This window comes from Pongo pygmaeus, chromosome 1 (assembly GCF_028885625.2).
Source record: "Pongo pygmaeus isolate AG05252 chromosome 1, NHGRI_mPonPyg2-v2.0_pri, whole genome shotgun sequence".
NCBI lineage: Eukaryota > Metazoa > Chordata > Mammalia > Primates > Hominidae > Pongo > Pongo pygmaeus.
Genome location: NC_072373.2, coordinates 177,182,636 through 177,209,404, shown reverse-complemented (window position 1 = coordinate 177,209,404; position 26,769 = coordinate 177,182,636). Strand labels below are relative to the sequence as shown.

The following is a 26,769-nucleotide window of genomic DNA, read 5'->3' as shown; positions in this document are numbered from 1 at the left end:
TTCACCATGTTAGCCAGGCAGGTCTTCGTGACCCGCCCGCCTCGGCCTCCCGAAGTGTTGGGATTACCGGTGTGAGCCACCACATCTGGCCTAATTTTCCATTTTTTTGAAGCATTATCCAAATAGGGTCCAAACATTGTTATGTGTCTCTTAAGTCTCCTTTATAAGCTCCCATTCCATCTGTTTCCCTTGTAATTTATTGAAGAAACCAGGTCATTTGCCTTGGAATTTCCTCTCAATATGGCTGATTGAAGTCCCACTGTATTTTTAAAACATGTTTCTGTATTCTCTTATTTCCTATAAAATGGTTAAGTATATCTAGAGAGTTGATTAGACTTGATTTTTGGGCAATACTTCACATAGAATGTTAGTGTTCTACAAAGTAATTGAGAAGAGTTCATATATTCAGGTCTTTATAAAATAATAAAAATTGGATTTTATCACATATTTATTAAAGACAATCATTTATAGTTCATAAAAAAATACTGCCCTGATATACACAAAATTTTCTACTCCCACCCACCCCCCCGCCATGTCCACACCAATATTCAATCTAGATTGGTTTAATCTTGAAGTGTAATCCAATAAGACTGAAGACCAAACACTTCAGGTCCTGGACAAGATAATAAAATACTCGTAAGCCTTCTGGATCCCTAAAATGCAAAAGGAAAAAAGTTTAGGCATTAAAACTTTGACCCATCAAGTGTCCCTAAAAAGGAAAAGACTATATATTAAAATGGTATATTATGAGGTAATTTAAATATGCTGAGTTTTTAATATAGGGAGATGCTTACATTAAGTGAAAAAAATATAATTAAAATAACAATTATTAATCTCAACTGTATTTTGTATGCTTCTTAAAAAGTATATATTCTATTAATGCACAGAAAAAAGACTAAAAAGAAATACTGCAAGATATTAATTAATGGTTGTCTGATTGATAAGGTTGTGGATGATTTTCCCCTTTCTACTTTTCTACATTTCCTGTATTTTCTACAATGAGCACGTATTACTTTCAGAGTTAGGAAAACTTTTTTTGTTTTGTTTTGTTTTGTTTTTGAGACGGAGTTTTGCTCTTGTTGCCCAGGCTGGAGTGCAATGGCGTGATCTCGGCTCACTGTAACCTCCGCCTCCCAGGTTCAAGAGATTCTCCTGCCTCAGCCTCCCAAGTAGCTAGGATTACAGGCATGCACCACTACGCCTGGCTAATTTTTTGTATTTTTAGTAGAGACGGGGTTTCTCCATGTTGGTTAGGCTGGTCTTGAACTCCCAACCTCAGGTGATCTGCCCGCCTCGGCCTCCCAAAGTGCTGGGATTACAGGCGTGAGCCACCACACCCGGCCCGAGTTAGGAAAACTTTTTAAAAAAGTAGTAGTACTAAGCAGGACCAAAAGGTTGAAGATTACTGTGGCATCACTGGCTAAGAAGAGTATCCAAAGGAAGACAATTATGCCCAACGTTTGCCAAAAGTGAGCCGTACCTAACCCGAATCCGCAAAACCTAAGAGCCAAAGAAGTTGCCAAATTCTAAGGATTCTTTGCAGCACATAGGTTCGTGCCTCAACTTGATAATCTGCCCCACTGACAACATGAATTTTAAAATCTTGATCCCTTTTCACCAAACCAATGCTTTTGCAAAAAATAATAAATTTAAGGCAGGGCGCGGTGGCTCACGCCTGTAATTCCAGCACTTTGGGAGGCCAAGGCAGGCGGATCACGAGGTCAGGAGTTCGAGACCAGCCTGGCCAACACGGTGAAACCCTGTCTCTACTAAAAATACAAAAAAATTATCCGGGTGTGGTGGCAGGTGCCTGTAGTCCCAGCTACTCAGGAGGCTGAGGCAGGAGAATCACTTGAACCCAGGAGGCAGAGGTTGCAGTGAGCTGAGATTGCACCACTGCACTCCAGCCTGGGCAACAGTGTGGGACTCCATCTCAAAATAATAATAATAATAATAATAATAATAATAATAATAATAATAATAATAATAATAAAAAATTTAAAATAAAATAAAAATTAGATCCTAAAAAATGTCAAGTTTCACCGAACTCAGATTTTAAGATGTGCCAGTCTCAACAGTCACACTGAGAAAGCTATTCAGACTCAGTGACTCTACGGTTTATCATGAGCACTTTTTTGGCATATTCCATTTTTTGTTCTGGCTGCTCCTATGCATTAATCTGTATGTGTGTGTCAACAAGCAGCTCGCAGTAGCAATGGCTGAATGAAAACCAAAAGTAATAGGAGCAAGTCCTCAAAAATAATCTGGGGTCCCTCCCTAACAAGGAGGAAAAAGCTGCCCACCTGCATTTTCCATTTGCCCCAGATCTTCCCATAATGGTCCCAATTTGGTTAAGGTTTCTTATCAATCTGCTCCAAAACAGACACAACTGGATATAAGGATTACGCACACTTACTTGGATTGATTGACATCAATAAGGGAACCAATTTTTGATGTTGTAAAAGAAATGTGTTCATCTCCAATGACGATTTCAAGCTCCTAGAAACATTTTAGAAAATCCAAGTCAAGTAGAACTGGATTATTCATCAAGCACACAGAAGGATTAATCATTTGCCAAATCACACAAACGTGACTACAGATGGCCATAAAAACAAGGGCAGTTCACTCTGAGCACTAAACTGTGCTGGGCACTAGAAACAAGAGATAAATATAGCTCATATTTAGAAGAAGTTGTACCCTTAAGGCTCTACCATTTCTCAGACTTGGGAAAAATCTATGTAGGTTTTTTTTTTTTTTTTTTTTCCTGAGACAGAGTCTTGTTCTGTTGCCCAGGCTGGAGTGCACTGGCATGATCTCAGCTCACTGCAACCTCCACCTCCCAGGTTCAAGCAATTCTCCTGCTGCAGCCTCCTGAGTGGCTGGGACTACAGGTGCCCGCCACCATGCCCAGCTAATTTTTTTTTTTGTATTTTTAGTAGAGACAGGGTTTCACTGTGTTAGCCAGGATGGATTTTTTTGTATTTTTAATAGAGACAGGGTTTCGCTATGTTGGCCAGGCTGGTCTCGAACTCCTGACCTCAGGTGATCCGCCTGCCTCGGCCTCTCAAGTGCTGGGATTATAGGCATAAGCCACTGCGCCCAGCCTATGTAGTATTTTGTATGAGTTTTCATTGTCAACAATGTGGAGTAACATGAATACATCTATGTTTTTAAAATACGAAACAACTGGACTGGGTGTGGTGACTCACACCTGTAATCCCAGCAGTTTGGGAGGCCAGTGCAGGAGAATCACTTGAGCCCAGCAGTTTAAGACCAGTCTGGGCAACTTGGCAAAACCTCATCTCTACAAAAAATACGAAAACTAGCTGGGTGTGGTGGCATGCATCCGTGGTCCCAGCTACTAGAGAGGCTGAGGTGGGAGGATCTCTTCACCGCAGGAGGTCAAGGCGGCAGTGAGCCATGATCTCATCACTGTACTCCAGCTTGGGCAACAGAGTGAGACCCTGTCTCCAACAACAACAAACAAAAACAAAAACCAAAGAATCTAATCTATCTAGGCAACTTCCAGACCTTAGGTTTCATCCCCACTTTGTCACTCCCTACCTGTATGATGTTGGATCTCAATTTCCAAACAGTGACATGAGTACCATAAACCTTCAAAAAGTATCTATGTGTAGCCTACTGGGTGCTGGGTATTGTTCTCAGTGCTTTGGACAGATAAGTAAAACCAAGCAAACCAAAGATCTCTGCCCTGTGGAATTTATATTCTTGTGAGCCCTATTTACTTTTTCTTCTTTTTGATCCATATATACTTTTTGTTATAATTCAATCAGAAAATAGAAAAAACTGAGATGTTTCCAATACTCAGATTTATAAATTATTGCCACACTTGTATCAGATTTTTTTTAAAAAAGAAGTAAAATATTACAAAGTTTATGTCCATCTCCCATTCTGTTCTCCCTCCTGTATCCCCTGATTTGTTCCACTCTTGTTTCAGATTTGGTAGTATGTTTTTACTTATTTCTTTTTAGATACAGGATCTCACTCTGTCACTGAAGCTGAAGTGCAGTGGTAGGATCATAGCTCACTGTAACCCTGAGCTCCTGGGCTCATGCTATACTGCACCTTTAGCCTCTCGAATAGCTAGGACTACACGTATGCGCCACCGCGCCCAGTTAATTTTTAGGGTTTTGTTTTGTTTTTTTTTTTTTGTAGAAAAAAGGTCTCACTGTGCTCAGGCTGGTCTTGAGCTCCTGGTCTCAAGTCATCCTCCCACCTTGGCCTCCCAATTAAGAAAAAAAGTGCTGGGAATGCAGGCATGAGTCACTGCACCTGGCCTAGATGTGGTAGTGTGCTTTAACATTTTTACAAAAATGGTCTTATTATACATACTTTTTACATTTTTCATTCCACATTGTTTTCGAGATTTATCAATGTTGAGTTACACAGATCTAGCTCATTAGTTTTAAATGCTTATGGTATTCCATTTCCCTACTGAAATAAACTTAAGTTCTGAATTTTTATTCCTATAAACAATGTAGCAAGAATATTCTTCTATACATCTCCTTGTACATGTGAAAATGTCTCCATATAATTCCTAGTATTTTAAATGTTGCCAGATACCACAAAATTACTCCCTAACGCGGTTATACTAATTTTATTCTCACTCTTTTCTCATATCATTTTTTAAATTCGGCAGATTTTTTTCTGTTGTTATTCTAATGGGTCTGAAATGGTATCTCACTGTTGTCCTTTCATTTTACAAATGAAGCCGTAAATCTTTTCATATTAGCCACTTGTTTGATCTTGTAAGTTATCTATTCATAACCTTTGCACATTCTGCCACGGGACTGTCTTTTTATTAATTTGTAATTGTTTATATATTCTGGATAGAGAACTCTTGCCAGTTTTATGTTTTGCAGATATCTTCTTCCAGTCTATGGCTTATCTTTCAACTTTATCTTGCCACCCTTGTCAAACCTAAGTTGTAAAGAAGTCAAATTTACCAATCTTACCCCTTAAGGAGTTTTAAAAACTCCTTCTCTACCCAGAAATAATAAAAGTCTATATTCTGTTTAAAATTTTTAATTTCTATGGCCTAATTTAAAAAATATTCCATAAATATATTGTCAGCTGTCCTGGTACAATTTGTTAAATAATTCATTTTTTTCCCATTAATGTGAAAGTCCACCTCTGTAGTACACTTTTCCAAGTTTCCATATATTCATAGGTTGGTTTCTGGGCTCTCTATTCTGTTCCATTGGTTTAGCTGTCAATTCCCGAGGCAATATCATACTACAAATGACCATAGCTTTATAAGAAATCTCCAGTATTATTTTGGCTACTCTTGCCTCTGATTTTCCATGAACTTAATGCTCATTCTATTAGATTCTAAAGGGAAAAAAAATCCTACTGCGATTTTTGTTTGAATTAAGAGTGAATTTATAAATTACTTTGTTGAAAACTGACATCTTTATGATACTGAATCTTGCCATCCACAAAAACGATACATATTTTTGTCCTTCTATAAAGCCCTTTCAAGTTTTGTACATCTTGTTAAATGCATTCCCAAGTTCTTTATAACTTTTCTTGCAATTATTAATGGGATTGATTTTAATTACAGTATCCAATGGCTTATTGCTGGTACAAAGGAATATGCCCTTCTCTCTTTACAGAATTGTTGTGATGGTAGAACGAGTTAACAGAAATAAAAATTTTATAAATGGTAAAGCAAAATACATATATATGATATTACTGAGATCCCTTGAACATAAATTAAAGTTAACTTTAGTAAGTACTGAGGGTGGATTTGTTAAAAAAAACTCTTCTTCAAGGGTTGGTCCATCATTTTGAGATTATTAGGAATGAGTTTATATGGGTTTTCATATTAATTTAACATATACATTATTATTGAGCTTTTACTATACATGGGTACTATTTTAGTCACTAGAGATATAGCAGTGAAAAAAACTGAAAAGCAAGACAATTTTAGACCATAATAAGTGCTACAAAGACAACACATATTGTGATGAAACTGAAAGCAAAAAGAAAAAAAAACACACACAAAAAGACAACACAACAGATCTTTTTCTTAATGATGGGAAGAGACTTCTTAGATTGGATGGACAGGCAAGACATCACTGAGGAAGTGACTTTTGAAGACCTCAATAATAGGGACAGTCTTGTATAGAGTTAAAGGAAGAATATTTTAGGCGGAATGTGGCAAGTGCAAAGACCCTGAAGTAAGACCCATCTAGGTATGTCTGAGGAATAGAAATGAAGCTAGTAAGGTTTGAACACCATGACAGATTGGAAACATGGTAAAAGATAAGGTGGGAGTTTGAATTTTAAGTACAGTGGGAAGCCACTGGAGTTTAAATCAGTGGAATACATAAGCAAATTTACATTTTTAAAGATCAGACCAGTAGGATGCGGCAGCTCACGCCTGTAACCACAGCACTTTGGGAGGGTAAGGTGGGCAGATCACCTGAGGTCAGGAGTTTGAGACTAGCCTGGCCAACATGGTGAAACGCCACCTCTACTAAAAATACAAAAATTATCTGGGCATGGTGGTGTGTGTCTGTAATCCCAGCTACTCTGGAGGCTGAGGCAGGAGAATCGCTTGAACTCAGGAGGCGGAGGTTGCAGTGAGCCGAGATCATGCCACTGCACTCCAGCCTGGGCAACAGAGCGAGACTCCATCTCAGAAAAAAAAATCACACTGGCTTTCAGGATGGAAAAATGGATGGTATGGAACAAGAGGAAAAACAAGGAAATCTATTAGAAGTCTGGATCAGGATGGTAGCAGTCAGAGTGAAAATACCTTTTCTGTTAATTCAGTTCAATATGACAGTGGCTTTTATTTTTTAGTTACCAAAATGGTGCTCAGAATGAATATATACATTAATGTATATAAATATACATGAATTTAAATACATACACTGAATTATTTGTATGATTTTCCTTTCATTAGATTGTTGAAATAATTATGTTCCATTTCTCTTTGTATCTCCACAACGCTTTGTCCATAGTAGTTAGTAAGTGAGATAGGCAGCAAAAGCTTTAAGTGGAGGAGGGAGTGTGGGGGGTCCTAAGAAGAAATTCAAGGCTGGGTTCTTGGTGGCCAGCAGCACTTGTTATCTCTGTTCCTTCCCATGGGATTAATGCTTCCTTAGACCAAAGCACTGGCAATCTGCTTTCTGCAGGGCTGACCACCACCAACACCACACACACACACACACACACACACACACACACACACACACACAGTTTCACTATCATATGCAGATTACTAAACCTCATCTTATTTGTAAGATTTCTGCACTACAGGATAATCAATAAAACACACCTGCCGGCCCACTCGGTCAGGAGGAGGCCACAGTGCATCATCCTCTTTGGTAATTTCACTGTCATCAATTATTCTCTTCAGTTCCTCCATCACGCTTTTATGTACATAAGCCTGAAAGCAAGTTAAAAAACAAAATGTATGTTGTATCCTTAAGCAGTGCTTTGACTCAGATAGTGATGGAAGACAAAAATAACTGTTCCTGTAGACTTATTTCTGACATCTCCTTAAGTGGGAACACATTCATGCTCAACCTCGGCATGGTGCAGGTGAGGGACAGGGTCAGAAGTATCCAATAACTGCACCTCAGTCCCCTATCTAGCTGTTACTACCTCCTGGTACATCCTGTTCACATGGCCCTTCTGCCTGTCCACATAGCCAACTCACAACGAAACCCAAAACAGATCTGTGAGTGCCCCCTGCCGTGGTTTGAATGTTTGTGTCTCCTCCAAAAAATTCATATTGAAATTAATCCCCAATGCAACAGTGTTAAGAGATAGGGCCTTTAGGAGGTGATCAGGCCTTGAGGGCAGAGGCCCCAGGGATAGATTAGTGCCTCAGGAGAGAGCTTAAGGGAACTAGCTGGCCCCTTTCTTGTTCTTTCACCTATGAGGACACAGCATTCATCCCTTCTGGAGGATGCAAAAACAAGGCACAGTTGTGGAAGCAGAGACCGGGCCCTCACTAGACACTGAACCTGCCAGCGCCTTGATCTTGGACTTTCCAGCCTCCAAAATTGTGAGAAATATATTTTTACTGCTTACAAATTACCCAGTCTCAGGCATTTTGTTGTAGCAAAAAAGAGACTGCGACACCCACATGCCCTGGTTATTAATTTTTTTTTTTTGAAATGGAGTCTCGCTCTGTCGCCCAGGCTGGAGTGCAGTGGTGCGATCTCGGCTCATTGCGAGCTCTGCCTCCTGGGTTCATGCCATTCTTCTGCCTCAGCCTCCCAAGTAGCTGGGACTACAGGCACCCGCCCCCATGCCCGGCTAATTTTTTTGTATTTTCAGTACAGACAGGGCTTCCCCGTGTTAGCCAGGATGGTCTCGATCTCCTGAGCTCGTGATCCGCCTGCCTCAGTCTCCCAAAGTGCTGGGATTACAGGCGTGAGCCACCGCGCCCGGCCAGTTATTCTTAACTAGGTAATACACTCCTGAAGAGCAAAATGTATTTTAAAAGACATGCCTGTGTAAAAAAATAGTGAGGATACTGACATGTGTGAATAAGCATAAAATCAATAGCTAAAATAACAGTATGAAAATATATGCTAAGACCTTTTCAAAGGTGGCAAAGTGGTTAAAAGGAAAGAGTAGCTTTGATGAAGCCTTAATGATGTAGAAATCACAGAACGGAGAATACGAACTTTACTGGGGCAGGAATTGGGAATTCCTGCTGTATCTCTTACTAGCAGGGGTAACTCTGAACAAGCCTCATAATATCTGGGCCTTTATTTTCTTATTTGTAAGGGGGCTATAATACTCTCCCCCATCACACGGGCTTACAATCAGGGTTAAATAAGATGCCACGCCTGACATCTAACATGCATTCAATGATGTCAACTGCTTTCCCATGCTCCCTTTCCCACTCAGATGCAAATTAAATAGCTTCCATTGTGTACTATGTGCCAGGGAATATACAGAGCACTTTAAATATAACATATTTAATTTTATGACAGCACTTGGGAGTGGGAGGTAGCTTTTATTATTCCTGTTTTTACAGGTGAAGAAACAGAGATTTATCAAATTCAGCCAGGAACTTGCCCAAGGTCACATGGGGTAGTAAGCAGCAGACTCAGGGTTCAAACCAAGGTATGTCAAAGGTTACCAGTAATTGATTCCACATTGTAAAATAAAAAAACCCCAACTAAAAGATGACTTGGGAAATAATCCAGAAGCTGTCTACAGACATGTGTCTCTCTCCCTGTTCTTTATCTTTCAATACTACTATAAACAATAAAAACAATGCAAGACAAAAAGCTGAAATGTAGCAAATGAAGGACTCTCAGAAGGCAGAAGGCTCATACCTCTTTTCTGATCATGACATCATTCTTGTAATTGCTGTTGTTGGCATATCTTAACTTCCCTGTGGGGGTAAAAAACAATTTCAACGTATAATAAATACGTATGAATAAAGCATCAATACCATACCAAGGCATCAGCAGTTGCCCAAAATGTATCTAACTTGCTCAAAGTGTCTAACAGATTTATTATTTACTCTTAAGGTATTTCAACAATACTAGTCTTTTCAGTTCTTCACTTCAGGCTTAAACAGCCAAATATACAGCTGACACTCAACTACCGCAAAAAGCAGCTCAGGTGAGGTATAAACACAGGCAGTCTCTTTTCTGACTTTGTTGAATCACAGTTTTGCAGGTGAATGTCCTGAAACCAGGCATAGTAATTGATAACTTACCGGCACATAGGACCTCCTGAGGCTCAAATGAGCTGTGAAAACATTTTGAAAACTGTAGGATGCTGTTTACATATATTATCATGTGACTGTGCCACACTCTATTTCTGTGATGGAAAAGCTGCTGCTTTTATCACTGAGCACATTTGGTACACAAGACCCTTTGCCCATGTGTGCATCTGACAGATTAATGTGAGTATATGGTGGGGATGAGGAGAAGACAGAAGGAAATAGAAGACATGTAGACTAGAAGACATACATGTGAGATGAGCCCAATGAGTTTATTCCAACAGCCTCTGTGCTGTCTCTCTGCCTCAAGTTTCTTCACATTCAGTTCACTGTCCATACAGTGGACAAGGTGATGTGGTAACATCTATCAGATTAGGTTACTCTAATACTTTGATAAAGTCAAGGGCTTTCCACTGCCTTCCTGGTAAAATCCAAACTCCTCAACATGGCATACAGCTAAGCTAAGCCCCTGCCTGCTTTTCCAGCCTCATTCCTGCAATATTCTTCTCTCACACAGCTGGAGTCAAACTACTTGGTTTCTGCCTGAAACATCCCAAGCACTTTTTGGTTTTCGGCCTCTTTGCATGCTGTCTAAAATGCCTTCTTGACTCTTCTTGGTCTCCTAAACAATTCCTCACATCCCCTCCTCCCATCATTTTATGTAGGAAGCCTCCTCTGACCCTCAGGCTTGGTTAGGTGCACCCTTCTCTGCTGCGAGCCTCCTCTGTTTCTTCTTACCACAACACCTAATATGCTGTTTTATCACCACTTACAAATCTATCTCCCTCACAGTCGGGGCCTGTCAGATTCATCTTTGTGCCCCACTTAGTGGATATCTTCTGTCATCTTTGATTCCTCTTTCCTTCACCACAGTGCCTCTGCCAACAAAATCCTATCAACGATCAAAGTCCAGTTGGTTCTGCCTCCAACAGTTTCCTAAATCTTTCTCTCCATTTCTACTATCTCTGTAGTCCCAACCAATTTTTTTTTTTTTTTTTTTTTGAGACAGAGTCTTGCTCTGTCACCCAGGCTGGAGTACAGTGGCACTATCTCAGCTCACTGCAACCTCCGCCCCAGGTTCAAGCGATTCTCCTGTCTCAGCCTCCCAAGCAGCTGGGATTACAGGCGTCTGCCACCACACCAGGCTAATTTTTGTATTTTTAGTAGAGACGGGGTTTCACCATGTTGGCCAGGCTGGTCTCGAACTCCTGACCTCAAGTGATCCGCATACCTCGGCCTCCCAAAAGGCTGAGATTACAGGCTTGAGCCACCGCGCCCGGCCCCCAACATCTTTCCTGTCTTGACAACTGCAACAGTCTCCTAATCAATAGCCCTGTTTCCACTCTCGCCCATTCCGCACCCAATAACCAGAATGCTTTTTCAAGAACAGATCACATTTCTTCTCTGCTTAAAACCTTCCAAGCCCGGCCGGGCGCGGTGGCTCACACCTGTAATCCCAGCACTTTGGGGCGCCGAGGCGGGCGGATCGCCTGAGGTCAGGAGTTCGAGACCAGCCTGGCCAACATGGTGAAACTCCGTCTCTACTAAAAATACAGAATTAGCCGGGCGTGGTGGTGGGCGCCTGTAATTCCAGCTACTCGGGAGGCCGAGGCAGGAGAATCGCTTGAACCCAGAAGGCGGAGGTTGCAATGAGCCGAGATCGCGCCATTGCACTCCAGCCTGGGCAAAAAGAGCGAAAGCCGTCTCAAAAAAACAAAAAACAAAAAACAAAAAAAAGCCTTCCAAGTCCAAACTCTTTACCGTGGTCTATAAAGACCTACAAGGTGCCGCTCCTACCTACCTATCCGACATCATCTCCTGCTATCTCCCAGCTCACCACTGACCACCTGAGACAGGCCTAGCTCATTCCCGCCCTGCAGCCTTGACATCTGGTATTCCCTTTGGGTAGAATGGTCTTCCTTGTGAGCTTCACAAGGCTAAGCCCTTCTTGTTAATTAGGACTCGGCTGCAATATACCCTTTACAGAGAGCTCTCTAACGGCCAACCTATCTAAAAGCAGCCCATCCAGCAATTATTCTACCATGTTATTTTTTGACCACTCACTGCTATCTGGAATCATCTTTTTGTTTATGATCTCTCTCCCGGCAGTAAAACACAAGTTCCACGAGAGGCGAAGTTTGTCTACCTTCGCTGCCGTATCCCCAAAGAGTGGAACAGAGCCTGGCACACAGTGGGCGTTCAGTCAACGTTTGTTGAATGGATAGAAAGACCCCGTGGAGCACACACAGTGGCGTTCCTTTCAGATCTGCACTGCATAGGTCTCAGTCCCTCCCTCCTCTAGTTCCCCACAGATTTCCGACCCTCGGCCTCCCCACTCGCCGGCCCCCAGGCCTGGTCCCCGCTCCCGGCGGGCGGCAGGCTGCTTTTACCGTCCGGTCGAAACTCAAACTCCAGGAACTCGTGGCCGAACTTGCCCTTGTGCCCCACGTAGTAACGCAGATAAAAGTCACTCTCCATGGCTCCCAAAAGACAACCGAGCCTAAACTTCCAAGAGCTAGCCGCACTGCCGCCGTCTGCGCCCGACACTGACGTTTGCGGCGGCGCGCGGAAGTGACGTCAGGTCCCGTCGTCGCGTCGTGGAGGTGTTCCTTCTCGCTAACCTCTTCGCCCGGAAGTGGCAACAAGACTGCCACACCCCCTCACGCCTATTCTGTTACAAAAGTTGTTTAACCCGGAGGCGGGGGAAGCCAGCTCCGCCCCTCCAGCTGGACGCCGGAGCGAGGTTGAGGTTCGTACCCCTGGGTTCTCTCCAGGCTTGAGGCCGAGAGCCAGCCGCCTGCCTACCTCTGGGCTTTGAACGCCGGGTCTGGTGACTTCGCTTAAAGACCTCGGGCCGAAGGCCCGCCAGGCTCAACCTCGGTTCACAGGACCCCCGACTTGTGTGAGTCGTACACCGCTCTTTACCGTCTCTGGACCTGGGTCATCTCGGCAGTAAAATGGGGTGAAATGACCCGACCTCCCCGGAGGATGCCGCGCACGATGTGTGCCTCAAGTTGGCTTCCACTGACCTGAACTGTTAAGAAAGCCCTCCTCAGTGACGCCTTCCTTGAATCCACAGTGGAGATTGCCGTTTCCCTGGAACTAATTCACCCACACTTACCCATTTCATCCCTTTCCACCTTTTATTTCTACCTTTCTGCCCCACTGATCTCTAGAATAGGTGCTGTGAGACGTTAGAGTATTTGATCTCCCACTCCCCAGTCATCCCACTTACCGAGCAGTAATTCTCTGCCTGGCTGCACATTGGAATCGCTTGGGAAGCCTCTAAAAATACTGATGCCAGGGCTCTACCCCAAGCCAGTTAAAATCTCCAGCGCTGGACCTGGGCATTGGTACTTTTTGTAAAGCTTTCAGGTGAGTCAGAGTTGAGGACCACTGACCAAAGAGGCTCTTTCTTTTCAGGGCAAAGTTGTCCTCTGTGAAGACTTTCTGGCTCTGGAAAAAATTTACAGTTGAGTAGGCCCAGGGCAATCAAGATCATAATTATGTAATAGGAACCTGCTTTCACTCATCTAAGTTCCAGGCTTAGAAAGAATGAATGGTTCTAGAGACAGTGCTGAGATGACATCATTCTTGGGTCCTGGCAGCTAGAACTGTATACGATTCTGTAAGTTGGGACAGCAGTCTCTGATTCCTATTCCCAGTCTTTTTTTTTTTTTTGAGACGGAGTTTCGCTCTTGTTACCCAGGCTGGAGTGCAATGGAGTGATCTCAGTTCACCGCAACCTCGCCTACCTAATTTTTAAATTTTTTGTAGAGACAAAAAGTCTCCCTATGTTGCCCAGGCTGGTCTCAAACTCCTGGGTTCAAGTGATTCTCCTGCCTTAGCCTCCCAAGTAGCTGGGATTACAGGCATGCACCACCATGTCCAGCTAATTTTTGTAATTTTGTATTTTTAGTAGAGACGGGGTTTCACCATGTTGGCCAGGCTGGTCTCGAACTCCCGACCTCAGGCGATCCGTCTGCCTTGGCCTCCCAAAGTGCTGGGATTACAGGCATGAGCCACCGTGCCCAGCCCCCATCCTTAACACTGAGTCCTTTTCTCCCTGAAAAAGCATTAGCAGCAGAGTGTAGAGTAGGTGTGGTGGGGGAAAAATCATTGGACACAGGTTAAAATAATCCCTTGTGTAACAGTGACTCATTGTAACCAAAGGTGAACTGACTCAACTTTTTAGACTTCAGTTTCCTTCTCTTTAAAATGAGCATAATAATGTACACCTAGCCGAACCGTTACAAGAAGTGATGTCTCGGAAACTGTAAATTGCTGTAAAACCATAAGACATTTTTATTACAAAACACTGGATATGGTGGTAACAAGGGAATTGTATAAAAGAGAAGGGGGCTAGACCCTGGGATTACAGGGTGGCTCATACCTGTAATCCCAGCACTTTGGGAGGCTGAGGCAGGAGGATCACTTGAGCCCAGGAGTTTGAGACCAGCCTGCGCAACATAGGAGACTTTGTCTCTACAAAAAATTTAAAAAATAGGTAGGTGTGGTGGTGCACACCTGTAGTCCCAGCTACTTGGGAGGCTGAGGTAGGAGGATAATTTGAGCCTGGGAGGTCGAGGCTGCAGGGAACCATGATCACACCATTATACTCCAGCCTGGGTGACAAAGCAAGACCCTATCTCAAAAAAAAAAAAAAAAAAAAAAAGAGAAAGAAAGAAAAGGGAACCACCAGGTATCAAGCACCTAATAAATGTCAGCCCCTAGGGTCAATGGGATTACCTGTGCTTGTTCTTTGAATCATCACAACAATCTTGAGGTGGTAATTAGAGTTAAGTATGTAGAGGAATTAAGCAATTGCTACAAGGTTATTTTCCAGGAGTAAAATGAAAATCATAAGTGAATCTGGGGATCTTCAGATGTGGCAAATAACAAAAGTGTTGAGAAATTTAAAGGACACACAACTCCAGTCAGGCTGTGAAGTAATCCAGGTTTCTGGATATGAGACATGGTGTAACTGAAAGAGCATGGTCTGTGTGTCTGCAGTGCCTGCATTCAGCATCATTTATTGAGCATCCACTGAGTGTCATGTGCAGAGAGGATACAATGCCGAGCAAGACAGTTCTTTACAGAGCTTGCAGAGGAGGCAGTTAAGGAGCATACAAGCAATTACAATGTAAGGATAAGATTACCAATAAAGGAAGCACAGAGGACTATGGAAGCACATGAGGTGACTCTTAATCCAGTGTAGGGTCCTTAGAGAAATGTTCCTGAAGGAAATGTTCCAGACGGAGGCCCAGAACTGTGTGATTAGAATATAGTGAGTGATGAAGCTGGAGATGGGGCAGAAGCAGAATCATGAAGGGCTTTATAAGCCATATTAAAAGAGTTTGGGCAAACCCAAGAATATTGGATTTTAGTGCCAGCAAAGCAGTTGAAGGGCTTTAAGCAGGAAAGTGGAAAGAAGTGGTGGTGATTCATCTATGGTACTTTAGAAAGACACTTTGGCTGCAGTGTTGTAGGTTAGATTGGAAAATGAAAAGACTAGAAGTATGACATTCAGATAAGTAGTTTAAGTAATCTATTAGCTGGGGAGGGTGGCGTGCACCTGTAGCCCCAGCTACTCAGGAGGCTGAGACAGAATTGCTTGAGCCCAGGAGGCGGAGGTTGCAATGAGCTATGATCCTACCACTGTACTCCAGCCTGGGTAACAGAGTACGACCCTGTCTCTTAAAAAAAAAAGTGGGTGGATTTGAGATGGAATACCATAATTTAAGGGGTAGGCAAAGGAGACTAAGATGTGGCCAGACAGATAGGAGAAAAACAATGAAATGGTATCATGGAAGCCAAAATAAGAGTATGCCAAGAAAAGAGTGGCTAACAGTGTTAACTGCTGCTTCCAGGTCAAGGAAGATCAAGACTGAAAATGTTTACCAGATTTATAATCGAGGAGGTCCTGGATGACCTTGGCAAAAGCAACCCCAATGGCATAGGAATGAATGGTAGGGCAGAAGTATTGGGATGCAAGTAGGCAAAAATTGTTATGGAAGTACAGAGGTGAGTTATCTAACCTAGTCTTAGAGAAAAGGGAAGGCTTCCTGGAGGAGGCATTACCTAAGTGGAGTACTCAAGGACAAATAGGAGTTAGTCATGTGGAGGCAGAGAAGGAAAATTTAGGCAGAGAATGCTACATGTACAATTGCTCTTTGGGGGCACTAAAAATAACCTTGTGACTTTGGGCAGTTACTTCGCCCATTTTCTCATCTATAAAATGGGAATGGATAGTATTGATAGTATTTATCTCACTGAATTGTTGACAAAGATTGGGATAATTTATGTAGAATACTGGTACACATTAGGGACTCAGTGATAGTTCACTCCCCCTCATTAAAGTATTACAATGAAACAAAAAGATTTTTTAAAAATGAATTTAATCTCTCTCTAGAAACAGTGCACTGATTTTACAAATGTCCACATTTGGTTTTCAGTTTACCAAGATGATGCCAGTATAGCTAGTGAGATGCAGCACACCATCTTCAGCCCCCTCGCCTCTGGAAGAGACACCAGACTGCAAAGGGCACCGCGTACAGAAGCTAACGGAACTTGAATGACAAGACAAAGAGCAGAACCAGTTAGTGTGACACAACATTCTAACATGCCTGATTCTTACATCAAATATGGTAACTTGGGGGTTGGTGGGGGGAGACAAACAAGGAGAATCCACTTGGGAACAATTTGATGAAGTTTGCAAACCAGCACTTTACCCCCAAATTAACAACTGCTTGTATGGAAAAAAAAATGCTCTTTTAAAAGTATATGGTTTGGACAGGTATTTTTTTCTCTTGTAGTTTTTGTAAAAAAGTATCAAAACCTTGGCTTTAAATATATATATATATACGTGTATATATATGTATATATACACGTATATATATACACGTATATATATATACGTGTATATATACGTATATACACAAGTGGCTTTTTAAAAATTACTTTTTTATAGCACAAAGTGTTTGTAAATGCAGAGGGTTTCTGCTAATTCTTGACTGTGCACATGGTGCATAGCCTGAATGAACAGAGCTTCCTGATTTTTTTTTTTTAACTGAAAAATTGAAGCAGTAATTCTTTAACCTTCTAAATTCTCCATACCCTAAAAATACAGTGTGAGAAGTCTGTTACTCTATCTTCATGCATTTTGGGAAAAGGAATTATTTACTCTGAAACGTTTAATGCTAACTCATTTATATTTTGTGAAATGATGAGTGTATGGCTGGAGTTCGGGGGGTAGGGTGGAGAGGCTTGCATTCCTGTGCCATTTCCCCATTCCCACCAGTGCCCAACTGGACAGTGACTGGTATCCCCTCTCCAGACTCAACGTCTTCAACATTTTCGTTTTTCTTTCTCACAGTTGAGAAAATCTAAGAGGCTCTCGACAACATGGCATGCTTCTGTGAAAATCCCACTGCCCTTATATTAGTCTTCGTTGACCATATAAAAAATCTTTGACTCAAATATATGAAAAGCAGTCAGCATTTCCCTTTGGCCACTGGAAAGCTTGAGGCTGAATAATATCAGTTCTGCAAAGTGCTGGCAATGCATCCTAATGAATTTTCCATGATGCATTTAGTGCCTTGTACACAATGATCAAGAAATGCTTCATTGAATCAGAAATTAATCTAACTATTTTATAAAGTGCTTACATTGAACCTCTTTCCATACAGCCTCATTTCTTGCCCCCCTTGAGCCTTTTGTTCCTGTTAGAATGAAGTGTGCAATTCCTAAAGTCCCCATGCTCTTTCATACCTCTGTGTTTTAGCTCGATGTGTCTCTGCCTGAAGCAGCTTGGAATCCCCTTCTTAATTTTTAAGACTTAAGGTCACTTCTATGATGACCCTATTCTTCATCTCCTTAGGTGGAAAGACCCCTCTCTCCTTTGAGCCCTAACAGTGCTCTGAATAGAATCAGTGCCTTTTTTGTTTCCACATATATCTTCCTCCACTGCTACTGTGAACTCTGTAAAGTCAGAACATGTGTGACTGACCTTTACATCTGCAGTGCCAGGTGTGTAGTTGGTATCCAGTGAGTGGTTTTAGTGAATGAATATACTGTAGTCATACTGAGATAACTGGAGGGATCAATAGGACTTACTGCCATACATTTAAATCCAATCTCATTCTCTTTTTGCCAGTTAACGGGTTACTTCAATCTGTTTTATAAATAATCCGTGCTATCAAGAGTAAATAAGTACAGTTTCATTTTCTCTGTTTCTAGAAGGCATTTCAGCTAGTGCCTTTGTAATTCCACTGGAGGAAAGGTAGACCATAGTATAGGTAGCAGGTTTGATACACTGTTCAGGCAGCCCAAAATAGTCTTCCTGCGGAAGGAAATGGAGGAAAAGCACTGGGACTGGCTTCTGATAAATTTTCTGCCCTCTTGGCATTGTCTCTGAGCTTCCTTCCAGCTCTATAGTCCAGTGACTCTGTGATCTGTGATTGGCTGTAGATACCTATGCAAAGGGGGCAAAAGGCAAAAGATATGTAACTATACCTCAAAATGAGGCTGAAAAGCCTCTATGAATGGGAGAAGGTGGATCTGACTCCTCAGGTTTCATCTTATGTACTGCCATCCAAAACATGAATATTTCACAATTTGTTTCTTGTAAAGGGTTGCTCCCATTGCTGCCTCTTTCAAACTGCAGTTGTAGCATATGCAGGAAACATGAATGTCTCTGAGAAAAGTTGTGAATTTCATCATCATTTTGAGATCTCAGGCTGTATGTCCAGACCCCATTCATTATTTTTTTCTGTGAATGCCAGGATCTGACTGAAAGTTTAGAAACTATGCCTAAGCCACTGTTATCATTTAATTCCTTGGAAAATTCAGTTTCTTTGGAAGAAGGTTACAGAAAAAGTCACTTGTTTTGAGTACATTTCCATGTTTTTCACTGTCATCATTTTTCTTCAGTCAAAAATAATTTTACTTTCCGTTCTTAAAAGAATAGTAATATGTGAGTAAGCTCCATAGGAGTTGGCCACCTGTTCTTAAAATTCTGTTTGGTATTGGTCATTCTAGGTCAACTGCATTTACCCTCTCAATGAATGTTTCAGGACTATCAACACATGCATGTCATGAGGAGATTGCTGGATTATGCAAAACACAGGTCCAACCTCCAGAATATAGTTATTTTCTTAGAGTTTAGGAGGCCAAGAGTGACGCAGAGGAAGGTCCTAGGTACAGGATGCTAGAACTCCAGAATGTCTGACTGAAAATTCAAAGGGTATCAAGCTGGTGAGATATCCAACTTCATTGAGTTGGGGGCATCTGGCAGGTAGGGATGGGAAGGCATTTGCTTAAGTGTGTCAAGTTCCAGGTATGATGAGATTAGATGCATCTCCTCTGCTCCTACTTAAGTCAAACACTTCCATGTTGCACCTTGTCCCTGGTTGTCTAGTGGGAGTAAGTGGCAGAACAGCAGAGTTAAGAAACTCAAACTCTTTCTCTTTGGATGGGAAAGCCATTGGGGACTGAATCCTTCTGGGACTATAGGATTATGTTTCCAATGGGAGACCCCACAAGTAGAAAAGAGCACTTCTCCCTTCCTCCCCCAAGGCCAGGAAAAGCAAAGAAGGTGTCTATAATGAAGAACATCTATACATATACCCAGAGTTTTTCCTTTTATTTACAAAGCAGTAAACCAAATTCCTGTGTGAACATAAATATCCAATATACTATGATATTGCGTATGCCATTTCCCCCCTCAAATATGACTTCAATTTTGGCCAGTTGTTCTGACTTAAGCCAAAAATTAGTTTCATCTATATGAACATATGATGGTAAGTAACCTATTTATTACCTTAAAATGTTTCCCCACATAAAGGAAATGGTAGAGAGTGAGGGGAAAAGAGAAATAAGAGATGTAATAAAACCTATTCCACCATCTTTATCCTCATCCACAGCATATCCTAGATGTTCAGTGCCTGGGCCAGTCTCTATAGTAAACTTGGGCTGTTCTGGAAACGTCTCCACTTAGCTCTGTAAGGATGGCACCCTTCAGGGTGCTTCAGAGGAAACTTACTGAATTCAACCCAAGTCCTGAAAGAAATTGAAGAAGTTACTCAAAGAGCTGAACTTTAAAACAAGGAGTAGCTGAGGGTGAGGCATATTCTATCTTGAGTTTCTGAGCACTCTGGTACCGTGGAATGTCTGTACACTGACCTTCGCCAAAGCCAAGAAAGCCCTGGTAGGAGTCACAGCGGCCATGGGTGAGCTGAAAGGCTTTTCCTGACTTCCTGGGGTCTCAGGAATAGCCAGAGGTGAAAAGATTTGCCTTTTTTACTACATAATTGCACAAACCATGGTATCTATTTTCTGAGCCAGATTTCCAAAGGCTTTTCTGAAAACTACAAGATATACCCCTTGTGGACTGTGTGAAAATAAATTTATCTTTATGTATTTGAACAGTAGCCATAGATGTGCCTCTTCTCTACAGATTTTTCTGTCACACACATACACATATAAACACACACATACACACACAGAGTCTGCGTGGTGGGCCAAACATGCCAAAAATAAATACTCTCACTTCTCTAAATTATTTATAGAACTCATCTGATTTTTAAAATATGTTAATAAATAATCTAAATAGGGGAGGGAGTTGAAGTGTTTTTTTTTTTTTTTTTTTTTTTTTACTTATGTTGATGGATAGCCACAAAGCATAATCATCTTATTTACAAAAAACAAACGCTCCAAAACCTAAAAAAGTCCCCCCAGCAACCAAACATCTTCTGTAAATATAGTTTTTAAATGATGAGTAAGGTACTGTGCCATTGGCCCCCATTTGGTTATGTGCATCATGTTAGTCAGCAGTAGCCATTCCACGAATTCCTCATGGGTAGTGCAACCAGTTAAAAAGTGTATAAAACATTATACATAGAAAAACTCTCACATCCTTTGGATGTTTGCAGTTCATCATAACTTTGTGGTTACCTTTCCGCAACATAAATTTAAAAAAAAATCACACACACACATACACTCACACAGACCCATATATAGAAACCCATTCATCCAGTCATACACCATCCAGAGTGTAGTGCGTGGGACTGAATTCCATGAGGCACGAAGGGGGTGATCCCATCCTCAGGGTAGTCCATCATCTTCAAGGCTTAATGCCACTCGCTGGGGAGACAAACCAAAGAATTCATCATTAGATCCATAAGAGTTACTATTTATTGAGTATTGACAAATTACAGACTTACGTTACTTTAACAGGTATTAGCTCACATAATCTTCAAACTATCCTAAGAGACAGGATTTATCCTATTTATTTTACAGATGAGAAAAAAAACTCAATGAGCTTAAGTAGGGTTTGTTCTGGATCACATAGCAAGTGGCTGAACTAAAATTTGATCCCAGGTCTGTATGAATCCAAAGCTGTAGATTTTTTCATCATTCTGTTTTGTATCTTTGTAAGGAAGAGTTGCACAGATCTAAATTTTCTCAATCCTCCCTTATAGGATTTTAGGTTTGGTCAATTTCAGTGGGTTAGCTTTGGCAAATGTTAAATTTCAGGCTATGGGGTTACTTGTCTCTAGCATGCTAATCACATTTAGAAAGGTAATATACTGCACCTTCCCAACAGATTAAACTGAGTTGGGAGGCAATGCAGGTTAATTAAATTCCATCACTCTCTCCCTCACCCCTGCTTTCCAGTCATTCGGTAGATGCTAGACTCCTGTCTGCCAAAAATGGCTGACCATGAGATGGTGAGCCCACTAACCCCTGAGCCAGTCTATTCCACTGTGGACAACAGATTTAAATTCTTTCCTATATTAATGTGAAATTTGTTTGTTTATATCTTCTGACATTCCCTGATTCCATCTCTCAGACTCAGAGACAGTTCTACATAGGACAACCGTTGAAATTTATAGATGGTGTTTGAATTCCCTTCCCTTCATTCTGAGTGTTTTCTTCTCCAGGATACACATCTAACTTTCCCCAACTAGTCCTGATGTAATCTTGTTTGCCTCTTTTCCATTTCCCAGATACCCTCCTTTGGAAAGACCCTCCCCAGCTTCAGTACTTTTCCTCATAGTTATGTGAATTTGGGCCAGCCACTTTACTTCTCTGAGACTTAGTTTTATCATCTATCAAATGGGAATAGTAATAGGACCTACCTCACAGGGTTGTTGAGGAATCAAATGAGATAATGCACAGAGAGTGTTTAGCATAGTACCTAACAACACATAGGGCCCAGAGTATCCTAGGTCAACGTAACCAACATAAAATAGAATCAGACTAGTATCTCCCATCTCTGGACATTCTACATATGATAAAAAGTAACTCTGCTGCCTTTCAAGTCATCTTTGGGTTATCTGTAGTTTTTTTATGAATGCAATGGCCATCCTCCACCAGTGTAGATATTTAAGACTATCTTATTCTAGTCTAGCTACCCTTCCACTCTCTCCAAGACAGATCTCTAGGCCAAAGATAGGCCCCAGTAGTGATGGTACAGTTATCTGAGAAATGGACAGAGGAGAGACAGGTTGTTGAGAATATTGATTTCCAGAGCTTCAAGGCTATTTACCTCATGATATAAAGGAAAGAGCATGGGCTTTTGTGTATATACAGACTGGAGTTTGAATTCTGGTTCTGCCACTTCCTGGCTATGACCTTAGGCAAGTTATTCAATTTCTATGAGTCTCAGTTTCCTCATCTGCAAAATGGGGCTAATAATATCAGCTTGATAAGGTTATTATGAAGATTAAATGAGAAAATGTATGTAAAACACTGGGAACAGTGTCTGACACACAGTAGGTGCTCACTAAATGTTGATTTCCTTATTTCTCTGCAACTGGCAGAAGCTTATTACTCGGTCCTTAGGCTCATCAGGAGTAACTCCCCCTGAGTCATTTCTTTCTCTGGAAATAATGTCACTTTACATGTGCAGAGTGCTTTGTAAGTCACAAAGTGCTCTCACATGTGCTATCTCACTTGTACTTTATAAACTCAGGAGGCAGGTAGAATGGGGGTTGTTATTCTCATTTTACAAATAACAGTGAGCAGAAAGAAGTGACTGAGATCACAGGGCAGTGGAAGGATGGAACTGGGAGTTTTCTTATTCCAAGTTCAGTGCTTCTTCCACTGTGCTCCCTCTGATCTTCAACAACTGGTCAAGCAACTATTTTTTTGGACTGGCCGAGGTTAACGATCCTCAAGGCCATCTTGCTAACCCTCCTCATTTGCTCCATCTCATTTCCCATGTCTCCCCTTCATGAACAGTTTGCCTCAGCAGCAATTCTGTCTGCCCTGCCCCAAACTTGATTGCTTTCTTCCACATGCCATTCATTGGTCTGTGACTAACCCATTTTTCTTCTTTGCCCCAACACCCAGCTTACAATTTGCAGCCTTCCCAAATCAGAAAGCCTTCTAGGATTGGCTGCGCCTGCCTTGGTTCATGCCCTCACTCACCAGCCCCTCAGACTTAGAGTGGCACTGCCCTACCTTGGACTTGACGACAGGCAGCTCGGAAAGAGGGTTCTTCGGGAGTTGGTGCAGCTGTGACCTTGGTTCCCCCGGCAAGACAAAAAGCTCCTTGAGGGCAGGGGCTGGGTCTTCCAGTTCTCTGGTCTCCCCAAGACAGGGCTCTGCCCACAGTGGGCGATCAAAGCTGCTGATTGCCTGACAGGGGGATGGCACTGTGGATGACCTCTGAGGTCACACTCAGCCCCCTGACTGTGCTGTATAACAGTGACACCTGCTGTGCCACTTCGTGGTCCTCATTCCCCCAAAAAGCCATGCTGTGTTATACCTTTAAGCCTTTGCACATGCCTCTATCTGGAATGCCATTTCCCTCCTTCTCTCCCGGGAAAACTGCTATTAATCTTTCAAGGACATAGTCCATCTGTCACCTTCTCTGTGAGGCATTCCTTGCCTGATTCCCCAGACAGAATTAATAGCTCCCTTGTTGATGTTTCCATGGCATCTGTTCAACAAATATTTGTTGGGAGTCAGCCATGCTGTGCTAGGCATCAGGAAAACAGATTAATCAGACAGTTCTGCCCTCAAGGATCTTATGGTTTAGTGAGGAGACCACTGAGTAAAAGACAAGTGGACTACAGTGTGACAGGGGCTGTGAGGTAGAGAGGCCCAGACGACTGTGGGAGAACAAAGCAAGCCAAGGATAGCTTTCTAGAAGAGGGGACTCCTGAGCTTCCACCATGGCATTCAGCACACAATTATACCACTGTATGTTAGTATCTCTAACTCCCTACCAGCTTCTTGGGAGCAAGCACATTCCTTATTGACTTCTGAATACTTGATATCTAATGTGGTGCTTGGCACATAACTGGCATACAGTATTGAAATGAATACATTTGAATTAAATGGCCACAGTTACCCTTCCAGGCTAAAGGTTCTGAAAATTTACTGAGCAGAAAGAGAGACATTTGGCTTTTTTACTGCCAGGAAGAGCCTCTAGGTACAAAGTGGTCCTGATACCTTTTTACCTTAACCACCTACCCCAGCATTTCTGTGTTCCCCAGGGCCTAGAACAGTGCCTGATACATGGTATGTTTTTGATAAATGTTTGAGGAAGGAAGGAAGGAAGGAGGAAGGGAAGGAGGGAGGAAAGGAAGGAAAGAAGGAAAGAAAAAAGACAGGGAAGGAAGGATGGAAGGAAGGAAGGGAGGGAAGAAAGGATGGGAAGGAAGAAAGGATGGGAGGGGAAGAAAGGATGGAAGGGAAGATGGTCGGAAGGTAGGAATACTTATTCCTACAGTAAGGCCAGAAAAAAGTATTCCAGTGAGAAATACTTACTGCAGGATAGACATGGCCAATCTGAGCAGTCCTCCCTATATGGAGCTCATCTTCATCTTCTTCTTCTGTTGTTTTCCTGTAGACTGGGTTGTCAAAATTCATGCTTTTGGTGTTCTTCCGCTTCCAGTTTCTCCAGATCAGGTATCCACTCATGCACAGCAGGGCTATCACCACTGGAGGAAGGACACAGGACACTGGACCTCCAGCAGGCTCCAACCCACTGCTCAGACATCAGTGCAAGGCTTGTCACCACTCCACTTTTACTGCCCTTTGCTCCTCAGGCTCTGTTTCTGCATGTTCTTTTTCTGCTGTTTGAAAGCCCATCTCTCATCCCTTCTTTCCTTTACTAACTATTCATCCTTCAAGATCCTGTTCAAATGTGAAGTCTTCCCCACCTGTGGGCAGAGTCAGTTGCTCTCTCATGTGTGCTCCCAGATCACACACAGTATCTTACTTTATGTATCTGTACTCCCAACTAGATAGCTCTTTCAAGGCAGGGACTGTGTCTTTTTTTTTTAAACTCTCTACACCCATAAACTCTCTACGCCCAGTTCCTAGCACTGAATAGGTGCCTGGTAACATGTGCTGAATGAATGAGTGAATTTTACCACACCTTTGCCCTAATGCTGCTGCTTCCCTAGATTTCTCTAAGAAAACAATTCTATCCCAAAACTGGGGGGTGGAGAGTGGGATGGGCCTAGGCAGAGTGTTTATTTCCAAAGGTGAGGCTCCACCTGAAGAAGAACATCTCTAGAAGGAGACACAGAGGGCAACACAAGCTCTGATTTAGAATAAATGACTATGTTAATGATTAAAGGAGGAAGCTCTCTCCAACACAGCTGGGTAAAAATGGAGCAAGTAGCTTTGTAAGGTGATTAGCAGTCACTCTGAGCATCCCAGTGGAGGCTGAATGATCACCTATCTAGGATGCTATGGAAGGGGTTTCCGTTTTAGTAAGATTACAATAATTGATATGCATTAAAGACAGGAACAAGGCAGTTATCACTGCTAATATTTATTGTCTTAGAAATCTAGCTATACAGTAAGGCCAGAAAAAACTTGAAGGGTATAAATATGGGAAAGGAGCCCAGGTGCGGTGGCTCACGCCTGTAATCCCAACACTGTGGGAGGCTGAGGCAGGCAGATTACTTGAGGCCGGGAGTTCGAGACCAGCCTGGCCAACATGGCGAAAACCCATCTCTACAAAAAATACAAAGTAGCTGGGCATGGTGGCGGACACCTGTAGTCCCAGCTACTCAGAAGGCTGAGGTGGGAGGATTGCTTGAGCCCGGGAGGTCAAGGCTGCAGTGAGCCACAATCATGCCACTGCACTCCAGCCTGGGCAACAGAGTGAGACCTTGTCTCAAAAAAAAAAAAAAAAAAGTAAATAAATAAATAAATACATATGAGAAAGGAGGAAACCAAACTGTTATTAACAGCTATTTGTATTTTTAGAAACTCTTAAGAGAAGCTGGTGAAAAACTATCAGAAATAATTTTAGTTAATCAAGAATCAACATAAAAGATCATTAGCCATCTTTTTAATCAGCAAGAACCAATTAGAAAATTTAACGGAGGGCAGGCACAGTGGCTCACACATTTAATACCAACATTTTGGGAGGCTGAGGCAGGAGGATTGCTTGAACCCAGGAGTTCAAGATCAGCCTGGGCAAGATGGTGAGCCCTGGTCTTTACAAAAAAATTAATTTAAAAAATTAGCCAGGTGTGGTGGTGCATGCCTGTAGTCCCAGCTACTTGGGATGCGGAGGCGGGAGAATCCCTTGAGCCCAGGAGTTCGAGGATGCAGTGAGCTGTGATCGCACCACTGCACTCCAGCCTGGGCAAGAGTGCAAGAGCTTCTTGTCTCTTAAAAAAAAAAAAAAGAAAAAGAAAAAGAAAAAGTAATGGAATAAAAATACATTCATAATAGCCCATCAAAAGCTATAAAATACCTAGGAAAACCTAAGAAGAAATATGCAAGTCCTATGTGATCTATAAAATTCTGCTGAGGGACGTAAAAGAAGACTGAAATAAATAGGCCACATTTCTGGATGGGAAGCTTTAATATAATAAAAATGTATATTCTCCTTACATAAACTCATATATCTAAAGCAATCTTGATAAAAACTTCACCAAAATTTTTATAGAATTGATAAGATTATTCTGAAGTTCACCTAGAAGAGAAACTGAATAAAAATAGCTGAGAAGATGTTGTGAGCATAACATATCATGAAGTTGTGCTAATAGTATGTAGGAATATAT

The 26,769-nt window shown here is 42.0% G+C and overlaps 2 protein-coding genes and 1 long non-coding RNA gene across 21 annotated transcripts in view; 1 reads left to right on the top strand and 2 right to left on the bottom strand.

Annotated features, from left to right (window-relative positions):
- Window positions 1-531: 531 nt before the first annotated feature.
- On the bottom strand, window positions 532-12,306 carry MAGOH (mago homolog, exon junction complex subunit). Its single transcript, XM_054487279.2, has 5 exons — window positions 12,118-12,306; window positions 9,333-9,391; window positions 7,310-7,420; window positions 2,417-2,499; window positions 532-653 (listed from the first exon to the last, which is right to left on the bottom strand). The coding sequence occupies exons 1-5, from the start codon at window positions 12,203-12,205 to the stop codon at window positions 554-556; spliced, it is 441 nt and encodes a 146-aa protein (XP_054343254.1). The 5' UTR covers window positions 12,206-12,306; the 3' UTR covers window positions 532-553.
- LOC134738645 (uncharacterized) lies at window positions 12,244-20,155 on the top strand. The gene is made up of 2 exons (XR_010124538.1): window positions 12,244-13,102; window positions 16,183-20,155. It is a non-coding gene; the product is annotated as an uncharacterized LOC134738645 (long non-coding RNA).
- The window catches only part of LRP8 (LDL receptor related protein 8), an 81,813-nt gene continuing 74,393 nt past the window's right edge, over window positions 19,350-26,769 (bottom strand). For 10 of the 19 annotated variants that reach the window (XM_054487137.2, XM_054487157.2, XM_054487139.2 and 7 more), the window contains 3 exons: window positions 24,509-24,681; window positions 23,195-23,371; window positions 19,350-20,869 (listed from right to left, as the gene is read on the bottom strand). In XM_054487137.2, coding sequence (XP_054343112.1) covers window positions 20,831-20,869; window positions 23,195-23,371; window positions 24,509-24,681 — 389 coding nt within the window. In that variant the 3' untranslated portion in view covers window positions 19,350-20,830. The remainder of the gene's footprint in view (window positions 20,870-23,194; window positions 23,372-24,508; window positions 24,682-26,769) is intronic. The other 9 variants (XM_054487166.2, XM_054487185.2, XM_054487150.2 and 6 more) reach the window with 2 other exon arrangements.